Raw genomic sequence first — 24089 nt, forward strand, 5'->3', positions numbered from 1 at the left:
AATTAAAACAGTCGCTAATTTTCACCTCAATATCTTCTGAAAGATTGTTACTAACAGTTTTAGTCACTTGGACTGTTTTATTTAACCAATCAAACTTGAATTTATTTTTTTCAGTAGCATCGATCGTACCTTTTAGTTCATCTATCAAACTGACCTCCATTGTTAAAATACATTAATCCTATGATGGACCACGTAAAAAGGACAGAAGTAAATAAAAAACAAATAGTGCATGAACAATTGCAGAGACGGCTAAAAATAAGAACTGGTAAAGTCAAGAGAACTATGTACAGGTATGCAAACTCAATGAGAGTCGAACCAATAAGGAAAAACCTGGATCAAATATCAGGGGTCAAAACAAAATCGTTAAGAACTCAACAACAAGAACCTCATCCGATCTACAGTTGAATCGCGTTGTCAAAGCAATGGCACACCTGCAGAAGCTCCACCCATTTCCACCTGAGGATCATTCTTTCTCAGGAGGCTACTGCAGTGAAAAAAAGTTCGTCCCAAGTACTGCTATCGTTTAAGCGGCTTGAGTTTTGGCAATTAGGGGAGAGATATGCAATATTTGGACCCCCCCCCCCCAAAAAAAAAAATTCTGTTTTTGAAAAAATTGTCATACCAAATTCTGTTTCACATCTATTGTTATTCTAATACTTAATTTAAGAGCAAAATAAGTTCAAAGTAAAAATCATGAATTTTGAATGCAGAAAAAAAAAATTTCGAAAATATCAAAAATTCATATAAATCTTTACAGGATTACTTTCCATTCTTTTATTCTGAATAATCCAGCAATAATTTAGAAGAAATAAAATTTCAGAGTTTGATATTTAATGATTTACTCTAAATTTATCTGAACTCACTTTTCTATACTTTAAATTTTGAATCATTTATGTAGATAAAAAAGAATTCAACATGAAAAGTATGTTTCTCCCATGACATAGTGCCTTCATAGGGATTTACAGGGTAATATACTACATTTCTGATATTCGAATCCACAACTTTTCATGACTAATTCCAAAAAAAAATTCATGATTTAAAGAAGTTAGTATTTTCTCAGACAAAAATACAACAATAAATTTAAAAAAGCATGTTAATAACATTAATTGAAATGATAGGTATAACCAAAACTGTTATATTCTGCATCTTCATGTTTATAGATTTTAAATTTAAAAAACAGGTTTAAGAAAGAGTTGAAGCAATAAGATAGCCAAAAAAAAAAAATGCAAAAGTAAAAAATTAAAAAAAATGTCTTTTTTTCTGCAGAATTGACTTTGAAAGATACTTTTCTCGTTCATCGGGAAAGGAAAGTAATACTCCTGACTGATTTTTTCTGTTCTCATTTCAGAAAAAAATAATTCGCCTACTGGCTTAATTCAGCTAGAATTTTAAAAATTGATAAAATAAAAGAAAAATAAATAATTAAAAAAAATTCTGAAATTAGAGAAGTTTAAAAGATAATTCGCTCTAGAAATTATGGTCTTCCTTTCACTTTTTGAAAGAACACCATAATTTTTAAAGAACACGATAAAAATATTTTATATTTTAATAATATATGACAGTGAGTGGAGATTTTGTTACGAATGAAGTAAGGAACACCATGAAATAAGAGGTGGGGTGGTAAATTTCATTTTAAAAATTGAAATTTTTTGGCGACCTAAATCCGTGACTTTCCATTATTTATTTATTTTTAAAAAATAGTTAAAATCATGAAATTTCATGACAAATTTTGTTAAATATCGAAATCCATGACTTTCCAGGATACCCTGGATTTAAAGAGCCCATACAAAACCTGAAAAACTGCAGAATAAAATAAAATAATAAATTTTCCTTAATAATTAACTTGAATTATACGAGAATGATAAGCAATTTAAAATAAATTAAACAATTTCATTTAAACCATACCTGTTTGGCACCTAAAACAACAGGCACCATACATTCAGGTTCAGTAGCTTGCATGCTTTCATCTATTAATATGGAATAAAACTTGAACCTGGCAAGTCTAGGGTCACCTGCTCCGACACACGTGCAGCATATCACATCAGCAGCCTTAAAAAGACAGTTTCAATTACACACACTTAAACAACTATAGATTTTTAATTAGCTTCGTTGCAACTTGGAAACTTTTTGGTACAGTAGGGTAGATTTATTCACAAATTCATATTTTCTTTTGAATAAAAATTTAGATTAATTAAAAAAAGAAAAAAAATTCCACATGTTTTCTCTGTATATACACAAAATATAAAGAGGATACACAATAATTACTGTGCTCTTGTATGAAATATATTGAGCTAACTATATTTATTAGTTTTAATTGCTGAACATACTTAAATATCCCATAGATTACGCTTTGAGTGGTCACCATTTATTAAAAGACGAAAATAAGAATCAAAATTTTCCGTATTTTCCCCAGTTTGTAAAGAAAAACTCAAAATTCCCTGTCATGTTAGGTGATTTTTAAATTCCCTGTATTTTCCAGGTTTTCCTTATTCTCCCTGTGGAGTGGCAACCCTGCATATCCTACTTCTCCTAAAAATCCTTCACTCTTTCTTCTGTCTCTCTTTCTTCCTTTGAAAAGTTAGGGAAGATTTTTAAAACATGTAAATAAAAGAGAAAAACACATATTTTAATCTAAATTTTCATTGATTAAGTGGCATTCCATACACCTAAAGAAAAATAATTAAATTACCCCATTTAAGACACATAAATACTAAAAATAAATTAAAATTTTAAAACTCGCAATAGTCTATTCAAATAATCAAGTAGTGTAAATATTCCTGATTATTTTTAACCACACACTCCTTTTTTTCTCTTCAAATAAAGTTTTAAGAATAAAATAAAAATCTATTTAAAAAACCCTTTTGAGAATATGATGAATACTAGGTGCCGTAAGCTAAGGTGTCAATCATAGGAAAAATCCAAAGTGAGATGAAAAGGTTGACACAGATTTTACTTTTTCGTACTTGAATGTTAACTAGTTACTCATGAAATTCAGTAAATAGATATCAAGTGCTAAAATTTTTATATTATATAACTAAGAATAATAAACTTGGTATATATATCTATACATAGATTTTGCCACACTGGAACACAATCACTTCATTAGCAGTCTTTTTTTTAATATATATAATATTTTTATTCCCAATAAGACAATTTCACCATTTATGAATGTCATACTTGCTGACTTTAAAATCTTATTATATTTCGAACAGTTCTAGTAATTTTTTTAAAATAAGTATTGGTGAAAATAAGAATAAGTTATTTAATAATTAGAATTTTATATTTAGCAACTTTGTTAAATAGAGGTCAGGCAATATTTATGGATATTCCCCTAGGTCTAATGTATTAAATCTTAGCAACTTGTTAATTATATATTTCATCAAAAACTGCCGAATTTTTCTGATCCACAGAAAAGCAGAATGTCAGTGCATTGTTATTCAGTAAAACATAGAATTTTTTTTTGAGTAAAAAAAGAAACAGTTTTAGGACGACTACTAAAAAAGCATAATAATTATAAATATCATTGTCATACCTCTAAAAGTTCTTTTTCGCAGGCTTTCTTCAACATCCTATATCGTTTCTCATCAGCAGAGGATAGCTCACCCGTTTCATCCTTGAGTTGTTGTAATTTATGCAATTCGGAATGACTTTAGAAAGAAAAATATAAATAGTTAATAAAAAAATAAATTTTTTTTTACTAATTTCTGAATTTAATATAAAATTTATTAGATATAAAGATTACAAACCCTTCCAAATTTCTGATTTGATTGTGCAAGGCAAGAAAGGATACAGGAGAATTAATGGCTTCACGACTCTTGGCACATAACCGAACAACCTTAAAAAAATAGAATAAAGTTTTAAATAGCAACCTCACTTGGAAAAAAATAATTCACTAACTAATAATAATATATACACTCAAAAACTTCAGCTATCCAAGCTGCAATCAGTTAGAAACAAACTAATTGGCAAACATTATAGCAGAAATTTGAATAGATGTAATTTTAATGGATAATCTAATTAGCTGAATTTCTGATTATCTAGATCGTGCCACTAAGGTAAATTAATTGAAATTTCATATCATTGCTGATTCCATACAATGCAATGATGCAGGATGATTGCATCAATAACTCCAATAGATGCGGAAAACAAGGCTGCAAATATATTTTTAAAAAATTGAGTTATTCTGTATACACATACCTTTAAACCAGTCCTATGGATTTTTTCTGTTAGCTGATCAACAGCAATATTACTTGGAGCACACACTAAAACAGGTCCATTATTTTGGCGAACCAGGTGGTAAACTATAGTAGCTGAAGTAACCGTTTTGCCAGTTCCTGGAGGACCCTAAAAGAAAAATAACAAACTTATTATTCAAACGAAATAAAGTCTGAAATAAAACTATTTTCCTTTATGTATTTCAAAAAATAATTATGATATATGGCCCATGGGTATGTGCAGCATTTTTCTTGCAACCATCAAAAACTTTTCAAGTATATTCCCCCCACTCATTTATCACAAAATATATTTGAAATCAAACTTATAATTATTTATGAAAAATACATGTGTTTTACTTAATAAAACACATCTAAGATGCAACAAAAGATGCCTTGCTTTACCTTGCAATAACCTTTACTTAGTCACTCTTCTGTTACTCTAGTGACTACAGGGAAAATATATTTTTTTAATGTTATTACAAATTCCATGAATTGTATTCGAATAAAAAATTGAAATTCACATGCGAATGCACATTACATGTGAATCCATAATTAGCATGTGAAATTCACATGTGATAGCTGGGAGAAGAAATTATCTGAAATTTTCTTACATGTTTATTTTTCTTTTTTTCTGTACATAGAAGACAGATATGAAACTCATTTATGTGCACAAAAGTAACATTTATAAAATATAAAGAAAGAAAGAAAAATTTATCTAATAATTTTTATTTTCCTCTTAAAAACCTTTAAAAAAAATATTAAAAATTTTCTTTTAAAGATATTGTACCTGAATCAAAGACAAGGGTCTTTGCATGGCATGCTTTACAGCATAGACTTGAGATCGATTGAGTTCTGGAAGATTTGGAGCAGAGAAATGTTTTGGCAATTGATTTCTCATGGTCACGTCTTCCACTTCATGACCCAACAGCTTGTGATAGATATAAGCAGAGACACTAGTTTCATCAACAGCAAATTTCCTCAAAGCTGCCTGCATTCTAAACAAAAACAAAATTTAGGATTTTTAAACTTATACCACTTACAACTAAAACAAAAGAACACTACATATAAAATTAGCATTAAATTAATAAATTTAAAACATTAATGCAATAAATTACTCAACGATTACAAACACCAGTAAAACCTAATTAAGAAGGGACGAAAGAAGGTTCATTATTTTTATAAGAGGGTTCCCACAAGTAATAAAATACTCCGGTTTCTCCCCAAAACATTTCAAGTAACTTCTACATTACATTTTTGCAATATATAGTAAAAGTTCATTAAAATTACATTTTTTTATACTACAAAAACCTAGTTTTAGATAATAATTAAGTCAAATATAAAAAGCTATGTTGCCAACTGAAAAAATTAAATTTCACTTGGCGAAAGTTTACACTCTATAAATTATATATCAATGTTTCACGAGAAAACTAGAAAGAGTTGCATCAATCAGAGTCATGTATATATCCTACTTGTTATACTTGTAAAAAACCAAAATTAATTTATACAGAGAGACCAATTTTTAAAAATATAGTCTAACTGAAATATAAATATAGTATTATAAGGACGATTATGATTTATTATATAAAATTTTAAGAAAAGTTAGAAACATAAGCGCTAAAAGGGTAACTTTCATAAATTAGAAATAAGTATTCTTATAAAATAAATCTAGAGAAATTCAACAAAGCTTTAGCAATATTTTCCATGAAGTAATAAAAAAAGATGTTAGACTCATTTATGATGAACTTTATTGGCTACTAATTGTTACCTAGAAGTTTGAAATTTGTTATTTTCCAGGTATGTAACAGGATTCCTTCATATATTTTTTCAAAAAATAGCACTTTCCTAATATTAAACCTCCGGACAATTCCTCAACCTGTAGCAACTTTGCATAAAGCAAATTTTAAATTCCGAAAAACTAATTGCTTTGAATATTAGGGGATGTTTGGCAGTATAAGAATTTAATATTTTTCTAAATTTAAAATTCAGAACAGATTTCCCCTGTACTTTCTTAATACAGATACAGACATGCCAACCTGGCAAGCAATTCCTCAACAAGAACTCCGGAGGGATAAAAAAGGTAAGATATGAGACATATTCATCACTTTGAATACAATATTTTAAATAAAAACCAAATAAATATAAGCAGAGGTCTGTTTAGGATTTTCTGTAAGGTACCTATTTTGTGAAAATTTAGAAATAATTTGTGAAAACTAAAAATTATATTAAAAAATCAACACAAAAATGTGGTAAAAATATGGATTCATCGTTTCTTATGGAATACAAGAATAAAATTTTTAAAAAAAAGTATTTTTTCCTAAAATTGAATTTGTGAAGGTAACACTAAACAGTAATAAATTTGGCCTGGACAGACCCCTGATAAGATTGCAAGAAATCTTACACTATAAAAGAAAACAAATCGTGGAAAAAATGTAAAGTTTAATCAACAGTGTTGTTGTAACACTCTTAAAATTAAATAGGCAGTAGTTATATTCGAGTTTCTTAATTTCGACAGACATCAAAATGCGCACAGCTGTCATAGTTTTCTCATTGTAGCATGTAACAAGGGGATACAATTTTACATCCGACATGTTGCTATTATCAGCTGATACTGAAGATGAATATTGTTTTATTATTTCTATCACAGATTATTTTTCAGTCGCAGCTATTTCGCTTACAATGACTTTTTTTCTGTTCTATCCGCTATTTCTCTGCAATACTATCGCTCAGAATCATTTTTCAGAACAATGGCCAGCACAATTTATGGGCAAATTGTGCACTATCAAAAATGCAGTTATGTATGCTTCAACCCTTATAACAGAATCACCGTCAGTGTGCATTGAAATTTTTCTATACCTTGCAAATATTTTAGAGCTTCTTAGTGCTTTTGCCCATTTACATGCAATACTAATTTTTCTTGCCTTTATGAGCGATTAAAATATCACAAGCACAATCCGAACAAAAAGCATCCGTGTTTCCTTATCCCGCAGCAATAATAGAAGGAAATTCACTGGTAAAGGATTGGTTATAATAAGTTGCATATTTTCATTTGGATTTAGACATCCTAAAAACATTTTTTGGTTAAATATATGAAAATGAAAATCTTGATGCAGTTCACGTTGATTCAGTGAATAAACAGGCTTACATCAGTCTCCTGCTAACGGCTGAAGAAAAAAACAATCCCATTTTTGCAAACCGTTGAAAAATTACTCACTAAAAAGTATTTGAAAACAGCAGGATATGACATCCATTTCAACTATCAAGAGTCAGACGGGGGAGGGAATTTGACTCTCTACAGTTGAAATCTATATCGCATTTGACTATTGTTAATCAATATCGTTCTGAGACGTTATCTCATACATTTACCCACACGATAGGGAAGGGAAAAGATTCCGATGAGTCCTATTGGTAAAGGGGCGCGTTAAATAGGAGTGTGAGATGAGAGGGGTAATGTTGAAGAGTGAAAGTAAAAATAGAGTGCATGCAGCAGGGTGCGTAGCTAAATTATTCAACAAAAAATAAGCACTTTTCAAGTACTCAAAAAAATATTTTAAAGCACTTTAAAAAAATAACATAACTAGGCAGGGTTGAAAAGTTTGACAATTGATGGTTTTACCTGGTTTTAAACGTCATGTCAAAAAAAAAAAAACTTTTGGCATTGTTTTAGACAATTGTCAAAAATCATGAAATTTAGAATAGGGTAAAACAAATGGCGTTTTCATACGCTAGGGACTGACAATACGCTGAAATAGATTGGGGTTAAATTAATTGTGAAAACGTTGAATAGAACAATGTGAACGGTGTCTTTTTGCATAATTCGTAGCGAAAATCAACATGGAATGGGAAAAAATCTCATTTTGAAAAAGGGAAAATTAAGCACCTTTTAAAAACACCCAATGAAAAAAGCACATTAAAGGGCTTTTAAAGAATGAAAATCGAAAATGAGCACCTTTTAAAAACGCTATGCACCATAATGCAGCTGCGCTTTAGCCAGCTGGTAGTTCAACAAAAGGGGACATATTGTTAAGTAGGGAACGGATCCAACCGGGCAGATTTTCAGATTGATTCCAGAGGGTGGGAGAAGAACGCGAAATGCAGGAAATTTAGCACGTCAGCAGATAAGATAAATTGAAAAGAATAATTACCTGTCAAAAGAAGTTGATTTCCAAACGAAATCCACCACAAAGTTAGAAGTGCACTCAGATGGTACACCTAAATTGGTTTTCATTTCTATTCCAACTTCTTCACTGTAGTCTGAACAAAAAATTAAGAAAAAAACCACACAAAAATTTCAACATGCAAGAATACACACAAGACCTTTGAGATATGAATTGGTAATTTAATAAATGACGTAAAAAACATTTTTTAATGCAATACAGTTAGCAATAAATTTGCCATATTTTAAATAAAGAAATCAGTAAGTAATTCTGTTGTTATCTTTTAAAATTTAAAAAAGAGCAACACAGAGAAGACAAAGTTTCTATTAATTATTTTGTGAATGTATTCATATGATTACTGTACCGTTTATTAAAATTAATTATTTTTATCACACGTCACACAACAGTTAATACAGCATTTGCTTAAACTAATGAATAAGCATATGACTCCTTAATTTATCAACATAAAATTTTTCTGTTGAAAAACTGTAAATTAATTTTTTTCATAAAATGACCGAATTTACAAAAAAGGTTTAAACAAAAAATCATGTGGGTATACATGCCACAACCAAGTAAATAATCAGTAGTCGATCACTAAATTATAAAAATTATAATAAAATTAAAAAGTTATTTCAAAAAAATTTACCCCTAAAAATATAAAAATATTGAATCAAGAACTTTCAATTCTTCAAATTTGTTAATCCACATTTGTATCCGAATAAATATTGTCCTAATGTGACCTGCAAGAATAAGGCTTTTTGTTCAAACCATTTAATAGTTTCCAAGCATAAAAGATCAAAGTTTACATTTTCTACTAGTATCAATAGTTGAAAAAAAAAGATGGTCAATTGAAAATCCAAACCTTATCATTCTTCAAAATAACCATTTTAAAATCTGCATTAGTAGAGAAGATTACACAAAAATCGGTAATATCAGGAAAGAAAACTTAAAATCAAAAACAAAACAAAAAAATATTTTTAACCAGGAAATTAAAAATATCAAGACAATTACAAGCTCTATGCTAACTAATTGCACGATAACAGAAAAATTGCATATTTAAGTATGAACTCATGCCTGTAAATATCTTAGTTGTCATTTTGGTAGATGTACAGTGCGCCAAAAAAAGGACAACTTTGAACAACTTTTGATCAAATGAACTTCATGATATTCATGTTCTTGGACTCAGTCTTAATGATTTGAAGGTGTAAATAAGTTTATATTTGTGTACATAATTTTTCCAATTCGCTTAAGAAGTTCTCGAGCTATGTTGAAATACACAAAAAGTCAAACTAATATTAAGGGGTTCAAACTTAGGATCGCTCTAATAACCAAACTATGGAGACCATATTTAATTTGGGGGGGGGGATCCTCAAAAATCTGAATTCGTTAAAAAAAAAGGCTATGTTTATTCAGAGTACACTTTTGTGTTTGATTTTGTAACATAAAATATAGCTTGTACTAATTCTTTAGAATATTTGAGGTCACCCACCCCTTCAAGACATCAAGATTGAGCTCTTCAACTTGAAGATCTAATCATTAGATCTAAAGTTATCTATTGTGGTCTTTCTTTTTTGATGCACAGAAAAGAAAAAAAATGCTGGCATAAAAAATTGTCAAAAATTTGACTAAAACTTTACAAAGTGTTCGGCATGGATATCAAAAAAATAATAATAATAATAATAAACACTCAATATTGTTATAAAAAGGATACTGTCTGGAATCTTAATAACATGTCCAACGCCAGACCATGGCTTGTGAAGTTCTCCGAGATAACGAAGTCTCAGTTCATCTCCGTGCATCAGGCGCATATCTAATCGAAAGTAACATACAAAATAAGCAAATACTGTTAGCAAACAAGGAAAAATAAAGCAGTAAAATAACATTTCATAGACACAAATATTTTATAAATACATATAAATAAAATATTAAAAAAGTTTTTTTAACCAATTTATAATTGTAATCTAATTTTAATAATATTATTAATTTTTACACTACTACTTAATACATTATTTTTAAATAAGCGTATGCTGAAAAGCATTTGGAAAAAAAATTTATTTTACTATTCTTTTAGGAAATTAAAATAACTAATTTTACTAAATATGTAAAAGAGTCTAGTAAAACTGATAATAAAAAAGAATCAAAAAATAACTGTTTAAACAACAAAAAACATAATCAAGTTTTATTTATATGATTAAATTAACCTATCACATATTAAAAATACGGAATTAAGAATTAGAAATAGACCAATTTTTTAATCAAATACAATTGAGTATAAATACTCAAATCAACTCCTAAAAATATAATTTATAGTCAATTTTTAAAATTCTGAGTTAAAATTTTTCTTTTTAAAAAAAAAAGTAAAAAGTAGAGATGAAAAACTTTTTAAACTTACAATACAATAAATTTGTATAAATTTAAGCTACTTTTCAAAACAAGATCCAAAGATTCAAAACAAAACAAAATATATCACAGAAAAAGTAAAATAGATCACCTGTATCTGACTTAGCAATAGTGAAATAGCTTATTATTTTTTTATTAAGACCAATATCCCATCGGACTTCAATATTATCTTGGGTTTGAGATTCTTTCAATTTCTTATCATAATCTGCTTCCATTTTCACTAAAGGTCCAAATATATTCTGGTATTGGTACCCATCTTCATACCTGCATAATGAATAGCTATTATATACTAATATTGGAATTTAAAAAATCTTAAGATTCAAAACAAAACAAAATCAATAATTAGGAATTATCTAAACAGAATTAAAATGGTTTTTATTTTTTTATTTTTGATGTTTCACTATTAGAAATAAAAATTTCATGAAAGGGTAGTCAGACCACTCAGAAGGGTAGTCATGAACACTCAGAATTTAAAAAAAATTGATACACTTTTACCAGACTGGTTTTATCAAATTTCCCTGATTTCCTGGCAAGATAAATTTTATTATTAATTTTTCAATTATGTACTATTCTTAAACACGAAACATATAAACATTTATATATGCTATTACAGTTGAAAATAAAATTAAAAAAACGTTGCAATACTAATTTTTTTTTTATTATTAACATCAGATTTCCAGGTACTTTAAACATAAATGAATTTACTTTTTGTAACTTTTAGGACATTTTAGTTAAATTTCTTGATTTTTCCAGATAAAATTCCTTGCTCTCATTATTTTGTGGCCACCCAACATAATAAATTTGTCAGCCTTTCTAATAATTTTACCATTTTGTAAAGCTGTTATATAAATCCAAGATGGTCATTTTAAAAAAAGTCAATGGAAGTCGAATAATTTTGAATGCATTCAAAGATATTAACCATGCTTCGATATTTTTTTCATTCTCTTGAATATTAATATATCTTGATCAAATACTTTTTGTTTATTTTTTTGCCTTCAAATGCAAAAAAATTTTTTTTGACGGAGTTAGATATTTTTCAATGCTAAATACGTAACAATTTATTTAAAACTTTGCTCATTAGTCCAGTTAGAAGTAAAATAAATAATTTATGAACCTTTCTTATAATTGAAATATTCTATAATTTTTTTCTCCCTCTTTAGCAGGGTTGGCAGGTTTTTTACATGTGACAGTTTTTGAGAGTTTAAACCATGGTTTAAACCATCACGTCAAAAACCTCACTGTCAAAAATGTCAAAAACCTATATTCATATGTGAAATTTAATTAATACATAAAATTTATAAATTTTTTAAAGGATAGTGTTTCTAAATATGTTCTAGAAAAAATAAATTTAAAATTTTGAAGAAACACTTATATTTTGAATAGTAACCAAAATCTTGTACTTTTGAAAACTCACATCTTTTGTAATATTATGTATTCATTTTCATGTGTTATTGAAAATCTGCAGTGATATTATTAAGAAATTTATTTATAACCAAATTTAGTGTATAGTATAGATTATACTAAAAATTAGACATTTTTAAAGAATAATACAGTTAAATACATAGAGTAGTTAGTGTCGATTTACAGTATATTCAGCCTATTCATTTACTATGCTGAAAATTTAGTTTATCCAAATACTTGTGAATTTCATTTTGCTGAATACGATATAGTTTTGTTGAATATCTAAATATTCAGCTGTTGAATAATTACTTCTTGCTTTCAAGATATGCATTATTTGTATTCTTAATACAAGTGGAGAAAAAAAATTAAGAGATAAAAATTGTTTTAAAATGATAAGTGTAATAATTATAAATAAATATAATAAAAAAATATGAATTATATTTATCATTATTCATAAATATAACTACTTTTAAATTCAAATTAACATATTGGATAATAAAGATACTCGGTATAACATTAAAAAAAAAATTTTATACACTTGTATCTTGTATCAAGTTTGTATTTATACAACATAACTTGTAAGTTCCTTATAAATATTAGTTATATGTTCCTTATATGTCAAAAATGCATAGTAATAAACTTTTAATTTTCTTAAGTATCAAAGAGAAGAAAAAAAATTTTAAATATAAATATTTAAACAATTTTTGTGCAAAATTTTTCTGCACATGCATTTGAATATAAATTTCTGAGATTTTAAATCTGTTATTTTACATTAATTTTAATTAAAAAATATTTTAAAACCTGCTGATTACCTATAGTATAATTAAATTTTAATATAATGCATGGCAACTGTTGGTAGTTTTGAAGTTTATATATTTTCTTGGCAAACTTCAGCTTTTGACATTTTTGACGGTTTAAACCAGTATTATACCCTTGTCATGTCAAAAACCACTTTTTGACGTCAAAAACCCAACCCTGCTCTTTAGCAATTGAGACATTTTTCTTCTGCTTTTTTTTTTTTTAATTACATAATATTTTATCCTATAACATTTCCTTTTCTTTCTTCCACAGTTTATTTCATTCCTTTTTTATTAATCTGGACCAGAGGGTAGTAAAAAAAATAAGCAGTTGAAGGATAATGTTGAACTGCGCAGAGAAGGTGTAATTGTGACAGAAAGTGAAAAATCGCGAAAATTTTATATGCCAAAATGTGCTAGCAATTTATGCACAAAACATAATAAACAAATAATTCTACAAACTACATGCTTATTACAATATTTTGAAGATTTATGTTTTAATAATTTACCAATAATAAACACCCTAAATCAATTACTTATCAATGATAAACAACAAATTTTCATCCTTCTAACTACCAAATCTTGTATTTAGAAAATTATTGCATTTTTTCCCCACATCTCAAGAGTACGGAAAAGTTTTACGGCAAATCAAGTAAGTTTGCAGCCCTGGATCTACACTATGGGGGAGATATTCTCTTCTCACATTGAAAAAAAATTGCATATTCCGTTGCTTTACATTTTGAAAATCATAATTTTTTTTAAAAAAATAAAATAAAAAACGGAACTTGAAATGCAATGAAGTTAACTGCATAAAAGAAGAACTGCAGTTAATTAATGAAGTTAACTGCAAAACCAAGTGAATTTACAAGCAAATCATTCTTAATAATTGGATCATTCTTAATCAAATGGATTAAATTAATCATGCTTTATCATGTCACATTTTAATGAAATATAAGTTATAATAATAATATAATAATATTATATATAATTATTTTAATATAATTTATGCTATAACATTAAAAACGAACCACTTTTGGAGTGGCAATTTTTTAAAAGTTCTCTTTTTCAAAATTATATTTTGTACTATAAATGTTACAAATTGGTTTTGGTGATATTCCTACAATCGTTTTTGTGCTAATCTGAGTTTTTAAAAAATTATAGCATATGAATGAAAACTCAGGTGAAAAAAAGGGGGTGCACGGTAAGGAAAGGAATAAACAATTCGTACCACCGGTTTTGAAATATGCAAAATTCTATGAATTAGTGGAAAATCGCATCTCGCCCCTTGTTTCAAAATCCAGAAGGACAAGACAAAAAAAATAGCATAGAATTCCATGGTACACTTGGAATACAATTACAATTGATAGAGGTTATAGAGTGACAAACTTGACACACCAGGCATCTAGTACAATGAAATATAAATTAAGAAAAAAATATCAAACTTGGTATTTCATCAACAGTTTCATAAACTAATTTAAAAATATACATTCTACTAATGAGTCCGACTTCGAGTTGTCAGCTGATACAACTTACACAAAATGAAATCTTTAAATTCATTACAGAATGAATTAATAGCAATAAATATACCTTAAAAGTACTTGTTGTGGTTCCTCATCAACTCCAGGCTTTTCAAGATCCTCAAAAGAGGCGTCCACATTATCCTAAAATGACAAAAAAACAATTTCAATTTCATATGGTAAAGTAAAGAGAATATCAAAAAGGTTAACTAAAGTTAAAATACAAAAGTGTGAAATACACTTTATAAGCCAGTCAAATCATTAGTATACAAATAAAAAGTTACATAAATAAAAAGCTACATAATCAAAATAGTATTACTGAAAATTAACAGGCTCAAGCATTTTGATACAAATATATCTTTATAGAATAACCAATTTTCTCATTTATAACTATATTATATAGGAAAGAAATAATTTAACTTGCCAATTTGGTCTTCAAAGAATAATTAAAGGGGTAATAATCACACACAAATATAATGCTGAAATTTTCTATGAGTTATAAATACAAACTATAAAATTCATCCTCTCAGAGTACAGTCATAAAATAAAATTTAAAAATTTTGATGAAGAATTAAGTGTTATCTAAGTAAAAAAGGTGTTACTGTTACATAAATTTCAAGAAAATTTTTTATAAAATAATCATGATACTGAACAATAAAATAATATAATTTGACAACATAAAAATTGAGATATTTATTATGTACTATATAAACATTAATTGTGATCTTAATTATTAAAAAGAGAATTTAGAGCAATAAATGGAAGTTGGTCCTTTTTCTACACAACACAGGATAGAAATTATTAAATTTACTTTTTGTAAATATGTAAAATATTGTAAATATGTAAAATATTGTATATCTTAAAAGTAGTGAAACTTACCTTCCACAACTCTTCCAGCTTATTAATTTGTGCTGCACTAACCTGCCTTGCACGTAACTGTTCTTGTTCCTGTGGTACTTTTACTAACCATGCTAAGAAACTGCGATCACTTATAAGTGGTTTCCACTGGTCAGGATCCCTAGTAAATATAAAATTAGTTGTTATAAAAATAAATGTTACAGTTAAAAAAACAATCTATATTCTTATAAATGAATGAATATAGTAAAAATTTTCATTAAATTTTTGTCTTGTTTTTCCTAATTTGCTTTATGAGAAATTCTAAAAAAAAATTAAAGGATTTTTAAAATGTGACTTAAATAAGCCTATAATTTAAAATTAACTAATAAATAAATACAATAATAAATTTTAAATCCATGAAAATCAATAAAAATTTAAAACAAAATTACATTAAAATGCGTTGTAAATTTGGAATTATCTATGATTTTTTTTAAAAAAAATAATTTTAATTAAATCAATTATTTTCTTTAAGAAATCACTTTATTTAAATCAGATATTTAGATTTAAATATAGATTTCAAACCCTGGACAAAACACTGGCTAAATTCAGAAACCAAGCTCTTACCTTGCAACGTTAGCATTAAAACGTACTTACCAATTCATATCTTTTAAACTGCTTTGCGCTGCACAGGGTTGTCTGCAAAGTAAAACTACAACAGAATCTGCTTTGGCGGGAATAAACCCGAGGACAAATACATTTCTACAACCACAGCTGTAGCACTCTAGGATAGTTTCACCAAGGGGGCCATCCTTATGAAGAGTAACCTCTTTGTGTTTCGCACGAACAAGATGGTTTATTATGTGACTGCAAGAACAAAACTGCATCTTAACATAAAATGTATAACAAATATATAAAATATGAAACTCAGAATGATTAACCATTTAATTAAACGCTGAGCTAGCTGGGTGAAGTATATAAAATATTTACCATCATAAAGGATCCCTTGTAATAAAATATTTGAAGAAAATACATAGCTGCCAACATGCATAGGTAAGAATTCAGTAAATTTTACAAAATAATATGAATTTTATGATAATATGAATTTTTTGTTGTATAATATATTTAATGTCTTACACATAGGGAATTTTATAGACATCAAAATAGAAAAACTGCAATATTTTCCAGTTCTGATTGACATTAAATATGCCTGAAATGATATATATTATGTTTACTCATAATTTTAAATAGTAATGGTCATTAAATTCTTTAAAAAAAGTTAAAAGAATTTTTAATTAATTTAAAAAAAGGAGTTCTGAATAAAAATAAACTGAACATTTTAGAACAAAAAAAGTTTTAAACTGATCTTTAAAAATGAGAAACACTTCATTATGTATTAGTAATACCTATTTAAATATTCATCACAAGCAATAATCTGTGCAAAATAATTATTTTAATAGGAATTTTTTAGGAAACTTACACAATTTTAAGGAATTTGTTAAAATGTACAAAAATCATGAGAATTTTTATTAAACCAGTAAACCATGAAAAACAAGCAAAATCCAGTAGTCTACTGGAAAACCCAGTAAAGTTGGCGACTATGTACATATGAATAACGTAAAAAGACTAATAGTAGACTCACTTTCTAAAGATTTAACTGTGCCCATTTTAAGAAATATATTTATTTAAAACCATTCTGACAAAAAATAACAAAAACAAAATAGAAAGAATATCATACTGACCTCCCTGAAGTATTACCTCGTCCATTACAAAACCATCTCTTGCAAACATTGCACTGTACAACACAACTGGGATCATGAATTCCACAATACCTAGAATAAAAATTCAAAAATGTTCATATTACCGGCATAGTTTAATAGAAAACAAAATAGAACAACAGATTTTAAAAACACTGTAGTACAAGTAGGCTGATGGAATTTCAATTTAACTCAATAAAAAAAGTAGCCTATGAATATTCTTTATATCTCTGTATTTTAATTCCCTAAAGTGAAACTACATTTTAAATCATGTATCTTTATTCAGTGAATGGACTTAGTCTATTAAAAATATCTGTTAACTATTATTTATTAAAAAAATAAAATTTATGCCCAACTCTAGGTTATTCAAATTCATCCGACATTTTAAAAAAATAATATCACAAATTTAAAAAATGAGAAAAATAATGTCATGGGTAGTTTAAGGAGAGCATAAAATAACATGCTTTATTCATACCAAATATCATTTATAATAAATTGCTCTAGTCACAGTTACAATTTCATAAACTAGGTGCCCCAGCCATATTTCAGATTTTCACCAAGAAAAAAATTTACATTTATGTATCATATTTTTCATAACTTACGATATATTGATTTAATATGCACCATTACAAAACTTAAAATAAACTTTTTGTAAATTAATGTATAAAAATTTTTTAACTTCATATTAAAAATCTGTTTTTTTTAATTACTCCTGGCGTTAAAAGTATCTTTGTTATTTTAATGCAACAATTACCAGATACAAATTATGAAAGCAGTTGCTTTTATATGAAGGCAAAATTTAATGGAAATATTTCAATATTAATAATTAAAGAAAATAGCATATTATTTAACACAAAATTATAACTCTGAAATTAGCCCATTTAAAAAGAATCAAATGATTTAAATCAAGATTTTTTTAGAAAACTCAGATTTGCTGACTTTAAAATTATTTTTAAATAATAATAATAATAATATAAAGACAAATGTGAATAGCCAGATAATCTATAGAAATTTCCTTACTTGCAAGCATGTTCAGGTAAATCTTTAGTGTAATATTGATCTTCTTCATCTTCTTGAAAATTCAACTCTCCTATTGTCTGAGTAGTAGAACAAACATCACGGTCTAAGCCATTTGTAAGTGATAAATCTGGGCCATTCAACTAGACAAAAATAAAATTTATACAATCAATAAAATTCCTACTTACTTTTTTTCTTTAGTTAATTATGAATATGATGAATGCATCTTTCAAAAGTAAAATTACTGATAGAAAGACTACAACAGAAATGTTACAGGTATGCCACAGTAGTTTCCGAAACTGAACTTTGCATGATAACAAAAACAGGTTTTTTTAAATTATGCTAAAAATTACAACCTGAAAGGTATTATAATACACTAACAGGACACATGGGGTTTTGGACAGGGCACATAGGTTTTACTGTCTTAAACTGACTAAAACTGTCTTAAAGTATCCAAAACCTTCAACATTGGTAAAAGGTAAAAATTCTATGAGTGTAACCATTGTACACATAATAATTTCATTTATTAATAAATATTTGATATGTTTTATACAATTTGCTTTATTAAAGGAAAATAATGTAATATAATAGGAAAAGATTTATAACTTTTGAAGCTCCACAATTCAATTAACAACAAAAGTGAATACCTTATCCTTTAAATACCAATAAATATGCTTTAATACTGATAAATTATGTTTTTGCATAAGGATAAATAAAGCAATATTAAAAATAATAATAAACTTTTTAATAAAACAACTTTTCTCCATTTTTCCTGTCATGTTCAAAGAGTTTAAGCTTATTTACACATTATTGAAATGAAATTGACATATAAAAGCTTAAATAAACTCAGCTATTTTCTTAATATAGTTATGTTCTTTTTCTTTTTTTTTTATAAACTTATTCTATGCAGAAATGTTTATTTAACTCTAGTTTAATATAGAGCGAAATTAAAAAAATTTGACCAACCAGTTGTAGCATATTTTAAAACCACTTTTTTAAAAGTTTAATCACTTATAAATAAACTGTTGATATCATTAATGTAAGGCATCTCTTTAAAAATATTTCTTAAAGATCTTATGGTAAATACTACATGATTCATTTTTAAAGTGAAGAAAAATTTCAAGAAACAAGTGTGAAATAAAGTAATTTTCATAAAAAAAATTTACATATTTTGATATTTAATAAAATGATAATGAATTACACATGGGATGGAAAAAAAGCGATGATTGAAATACATTTTTTTATTAAATTACAAATGTAATGTAGATTTAAATTAGAAATTGATATAAATTTGAAAAAAAGAAAAGTATTCTTCTCCTAATGAAATACAATTCATTTTATGATCATTTTTCAAAACATTTGCACATCTTTTTTAAATCCTGATGTTATTTTAACTCACAAATTTCGAATTTGAGTTATTCTTTTGGCAAGTTTGATTCTTCTTGGTTTTATCATAAATCCATGTCTTACACTGATCATTTGTATGCTTTGTATTACTTTTCATCTATTTCCACAAGGTTCTGTTCTTCTAATTCAAACATTTTCAACGTATCTATAAAATGTGCGAATTTAAATTGAGTTATAACTTTTTAATGTACTCAGTTTGCAACAATTCTATCACTAACTCAGACCCATTTTCAATAGCTTTTCTTTTTTTACAATTATTATAGTTTAGCAGGTTTTCAAATGTTCATGTTTTTAATAAAATGTTAACATGCACATTCCGAACATTGAGATGTCACTTGTAACTACTCAGCTCACAATAATTCCATCATAAATTCACACCATTTGCCGGCCGTTTATCATGCGCTATTTATCGGGTTTTTATTTCTTTTTACCATTTTTACAGGATTTTTCATATTTTTTAATAACTAATGCAATGTTAATTGTTAATTATAAACTCATAGCACAAATTTGAGTATTTCTTTTCGGCATCTTAACTCATAATAATTCTATCTTATAACCATGTCGCTTATTCAGCCGTTATTTATTGTTTTCAGCCATTTTTACATGCTTTTGACACTATCAATTCACAATGATTCTATTGTACATTCACATTGCATTTTATTTTTGCAATAATTCTTTTTTCTTACCATTTTTACAGTTTTTTAAATGCTGATGCTTATATTATGATATTACAACTCATTGCCATTGTTCTCCCATCATTTGTCTTCCATTATTTATCTTTCTTTGTATCATTTTCACATGATTAACACAATATTTTAAGGACAAGCAAATTTTGAATTTCAGTTACCACTTGTTAAAGTGCTTAAAAATCAAAATATTTTGTTATATTTGTAAAAACTTGGGACTTTTGTGCCCCTCCAAGAAATTTGAGACTTTTTCGTGACTGAAAGACACTTTTGTATTTATATACTGTTAAAATAAATTTCAAATGTCTGCACAAGCACATTTAATCACAACACAAATTACACACATCTGGTGACATCAAAAGTTTGATAATTCCATTGGTTTAAGCAATACACCTATAGGTAATCTGCAAATGTTAGAAATCTGGACCTTCCAAACACATTAAGCAGTCTGGAATTTTGAGATCATATTGAAGATTATAATGCGTAGGTACATTTTTACTAGTAAATTTTGTAATTAATATCTCTCTGGTACATTTCTATCACATTTGAATTGTGCATTTGTATGTTAAGTACTAAACAATATTCTAAGCAATATTAATTCTACAAAACATATTTGATTTGTTTTAAATATTTCAAAATGAATTTCATTAGTTTTTGTTTATAACAAACTTCCATCTTATTTATGAAAACAAAAAAAAACAAAAAAAAAACACAGAAACACAAAATTTAGATTTAAACTCACTATATACCAATCAATAATCAATAATCACAGTTAAAAACAAAGCAACAATTATTTTACAATAGAGTGGAGAAAAACTAACTGCATTGAATAAAGTTAACTGCATTTAATGAATTTCATATAATTCAAGTATTTTTTTTTTCTAAACGGTTTATACAAAATCAAAACAAACAAACGGTTTAAAATTATTCTAGAAAACATTAGCAGTATTATATATCATAACATAAACAAATAACAGTTAATATATTAACTTTCTACCGTGAATATAATACATCATACAATGAAATAATCAATGGGTTAAAATAATTTCGTAAAGTTATTGTTCAAATGTCGATAATCAATTACAGCTTTAGTATAAAGTAAATAAACCAAGTAGAACATCAAAAAAAAGGAAACGGAGATAAGCCTACATGTGAACAAATCTAAACAGACTTTTTAAATAAATAATTACCTGACTTCTTGATGCTTGACTTTGATTTTGGTCAATTTGTGATGCTTGTGTTTGAGATGCTAAGGAAAAGTCTGTAAATTCGAAGTCCGACCCTTGGGTATCTGCTCCTAACAGATCGTTTCCTTCATCTGGATCAAGAAATGTTAAAGTCTGAGAACTAGGCCCGTATGCGTCGACACTCATATTAAATAATTCGCACTAAATTGTCGAATCTTTAATGTCTATTAAGTTATTATTGCACGCGAAATAAAAATTTGCAGCAGTCGCTACTACGCAAGAGGATCTGCCATGTTTATTACAACACTACAAAAATCGAAGTGCAAGTTTGTATATAGTATCGATATAAACTGATAAAAAAAATATAATAAAAATCGTGGTTTAGAAAAATAAGAAATAGAATTATTAAGAGACTAGTTATACAGCCAGAATTAAAATTACACATGAAACTATGTCATCATTATTAGTTCTAAATTAAAACATTATACTTCATTTTCATTCTCGATGCATGCGATTCACGCATATGAGAGAAATTCACAACAATCGAACGAGCTGTAGAAACATGACGTCACATTGAAGTCTTGTTTCTACATTCAGGTTGTACTGCGATCGTCATTAATCCTCCCAACTATCGAATGTCTTTCACCTTTCAATTTGCTGATAGAGCACTTCGAACGTTAGAATAGGTTACATGTAACACAGGGATTAAATCAGATTTCTGATTCACAAACATAATTTTTTCTCTCTCAAATTTATTGTGTCCCGCAGTGGACTGATCGTTAAGACACGGTTCCCAGCAGATCACCGAAGTCAAGCATCACTGGCTACGGTCAGTGTGCGGGTGGGTGCTGGGTGACCACTTCGATCAGTCTGCGTAGGGACCGAGGGTGTGCGGTATTGGTTCTCGTTAAACTGTGCTACCGTAAAGTGCTTAACTTCGCTCGCAGGTCGTCGGGCTACCGAAGCGGGGGTGCCATCCCCTCCGCAGAAGATCAAAATTGTGATGGCATGTCTTCGGATCATCCTCCGAGATGCTTCCCAGACCGTCACCAATAGCCCATTGCGCAGCTTTAGTGCGACGTAAATTAACAACAAAAACAAATTTAATGTTTCATAAAATAAATTGATTAAATAAATTAGTTTCTTGAACAACTTGTTTCGAAATAAAATGTGAACAATTTATTGTGTATTCTTGGTTACATATGTTTAGTATAATTTAAAGTCAGATTTTTATTAAATTATATTTTAAACTTAAAGTATTTACTAAATATTCAGTAAAAAAATGCTTTGTAGTTAAATAAACTTTAGTAAAGTCGTGCATTTTATTTTTCTTACAAAAAAAGAAGAAAAAAATCGGCGCGCTTGGTACTTAATAAACAAATATAATTTCTACAATAACTCGTGTATAGTGCAAGTTATTTTAGTATAATAATCTCGTGCGTAATACAACTCAGAATTATTATAATTTATAAACGTATTTTTCATCCATGAATTTTAACATTACAATTTTCTGTAAGAAAAAATTACGAGAAATTTGTAAGATCAGAAGTTTCAATGCAATCGTTTTCGAAATTAGTATAAAATTGCTGATAACATTAAATGCTTAATTAAGAAACATATTTTCATTTCATTTCTTTGTTTTTCTCTTGAAAATCTTTCAAATGCGAAAATTTTCATCTAAATATAACGAAATATACTCGCTTGTTTTTTAAATTATGTCACATTTTAGGAACGAAATTTGTTAAGATTAACATTTAAAAATTTCGAAAATCGCAATTTTAAATTTTTGTTACAAATTGTATAAAAATGTCTTGAATAAGAATTTTTTTTAAAATTATTTCTTAATTTGTTGTTTGACACTTGACCTTTCAAAAATACTTATTTTTAATAAAATGATAAATTGAAAATTTTTTGGGGGGGAAAAACTTAAGAATAGTTTTTTCTCAATTTTGAGATTCTTTATTAAATATCAGTTAAGGTATTCTAAAGATATACAGATATATGCATGTATTATTATTAAATTAGCGTTATTAGGCTTTATTCAGATAATCTTTTTAAATTACTGTGACATCGAGTCACAAGTTTTAATTTAATTTATTCTAATTTTGTTATTTAATTCGTTTTAATTTAATTTCTTCTAATTTTTGTTATTTAATTCTAGTTCTAATTCTGTTTACTGATCCGATCCCTCTCGCCCCTTAAGCGTTAGGCAATAGACACATTCTCCCCAAGAAAATTCCTTGCCCTTTCATCCCAGTTCTGGGAACGTTCCACACCTGTGGCGGAACCTTTTGATCTTGGCAAGCACGCTGTCGCGAAAAATGCTTTTGTAACTTTAACGTTTAAGAAATAAATGTTCAAAACATCTCAACACAAAAAGGGGGAGGTTTTTCAATTTAATTTTGAAAAAATAACTGTTAACGTAACTGTAAGTTGTAGCAGTTATAAATATAGTGCAAGAATTTTCACACCGTGCATTCGGAATTTGTGAGTATCATACTCCACGTCGCGCTGTTGCGTGTTTTTTTTTTATATCCTGTACTCGTTAGGAGGTAAGGATGGCGTCTCATTCGCAATTGTTTGTGTGTAGTCTCTTTTTTGAGAGGTGAACTTTTTTTCATCATTTAAAAATGAATTGCACTGACGGCCTTATTGCTAATATGGAAGCATTCGAGATTTGTGATCCCCCCTGCACTCCGCTCCCGTGTTGAGCGATGT

General features: G+C 27.5%; 1 protein-coding gene across 1 annotated transcript in view; it reads right to left on the reverse strand.

The window, feature by feature from the left end:
• Upf1 (Upf1 RNA helicase) overlaps positions 1-21707 on the reverse strand; it is a 40300-nt gene extending 18593 nt beyond the window's left edge. Inside the window, exons 1-14 of the mRNA XM_043040835.3 lie at positions 21375-21707; positions 18095-18234; positions 17060-17149; positions 15975-16184; positions 15363-15501; positions 14554-14627; positions 10860-11032; positions 10080-10178; positions 8357-8465; positions 5002-5209; positions 4198-4344; positions 3747-3835; positions 3533-3647; positions 1906-2049 (exon numbers count right to left, since the gene is read on the reverse strand). Coding sequence (XP_042896769.1) covers positions 1906-2049; positions 3533-3647; positions 3747-3835; positions 4198-4344; positions 5002-5209; positions 8357-8465; positions 10080-10178; positions 10860-11032; positions 14554-14627; positions 15363-15501; positions 15975-16184; positions 17060-17149; positions 18095-18234; positions 21375-21557 — 1920 coding nt within the window. The 5' untranslated portion in view covers positions 21558-21707. The remainder of the gene's footprint in view (positions 1-1905; positions 2050-3532; positions 3648-3746; positions 3836-4197; positions 4345-5001; positions 5210-8356; positions 8466-10079; positions 10179-10859; positions 11033-14553; positions 14628-15362; positions 15502-15974; positions 16185-17059; positions 17150-18094; positions 18235-21374) is intronic.
• Between the last annotated feature and the right edge of the window lie 2382 nt (positions 21708-24089).

The sequence above is a fragment of the Parasteatoda tepidariorum genome, chromosome 7 (genome assembly GCF_982258835.1).
Source record: "Parasteatoda tepidariorum strain Cologne lab strain chromosome 7, Ptep-v5.0, whole genome shotgun sequence".
Lineage (NCBI taxonomy): Eukaryota > Metazoa > Arthropoda > Arachnida > Araneae > Theridiidae > Parasteatoda > Parasteatoda tepidariorum.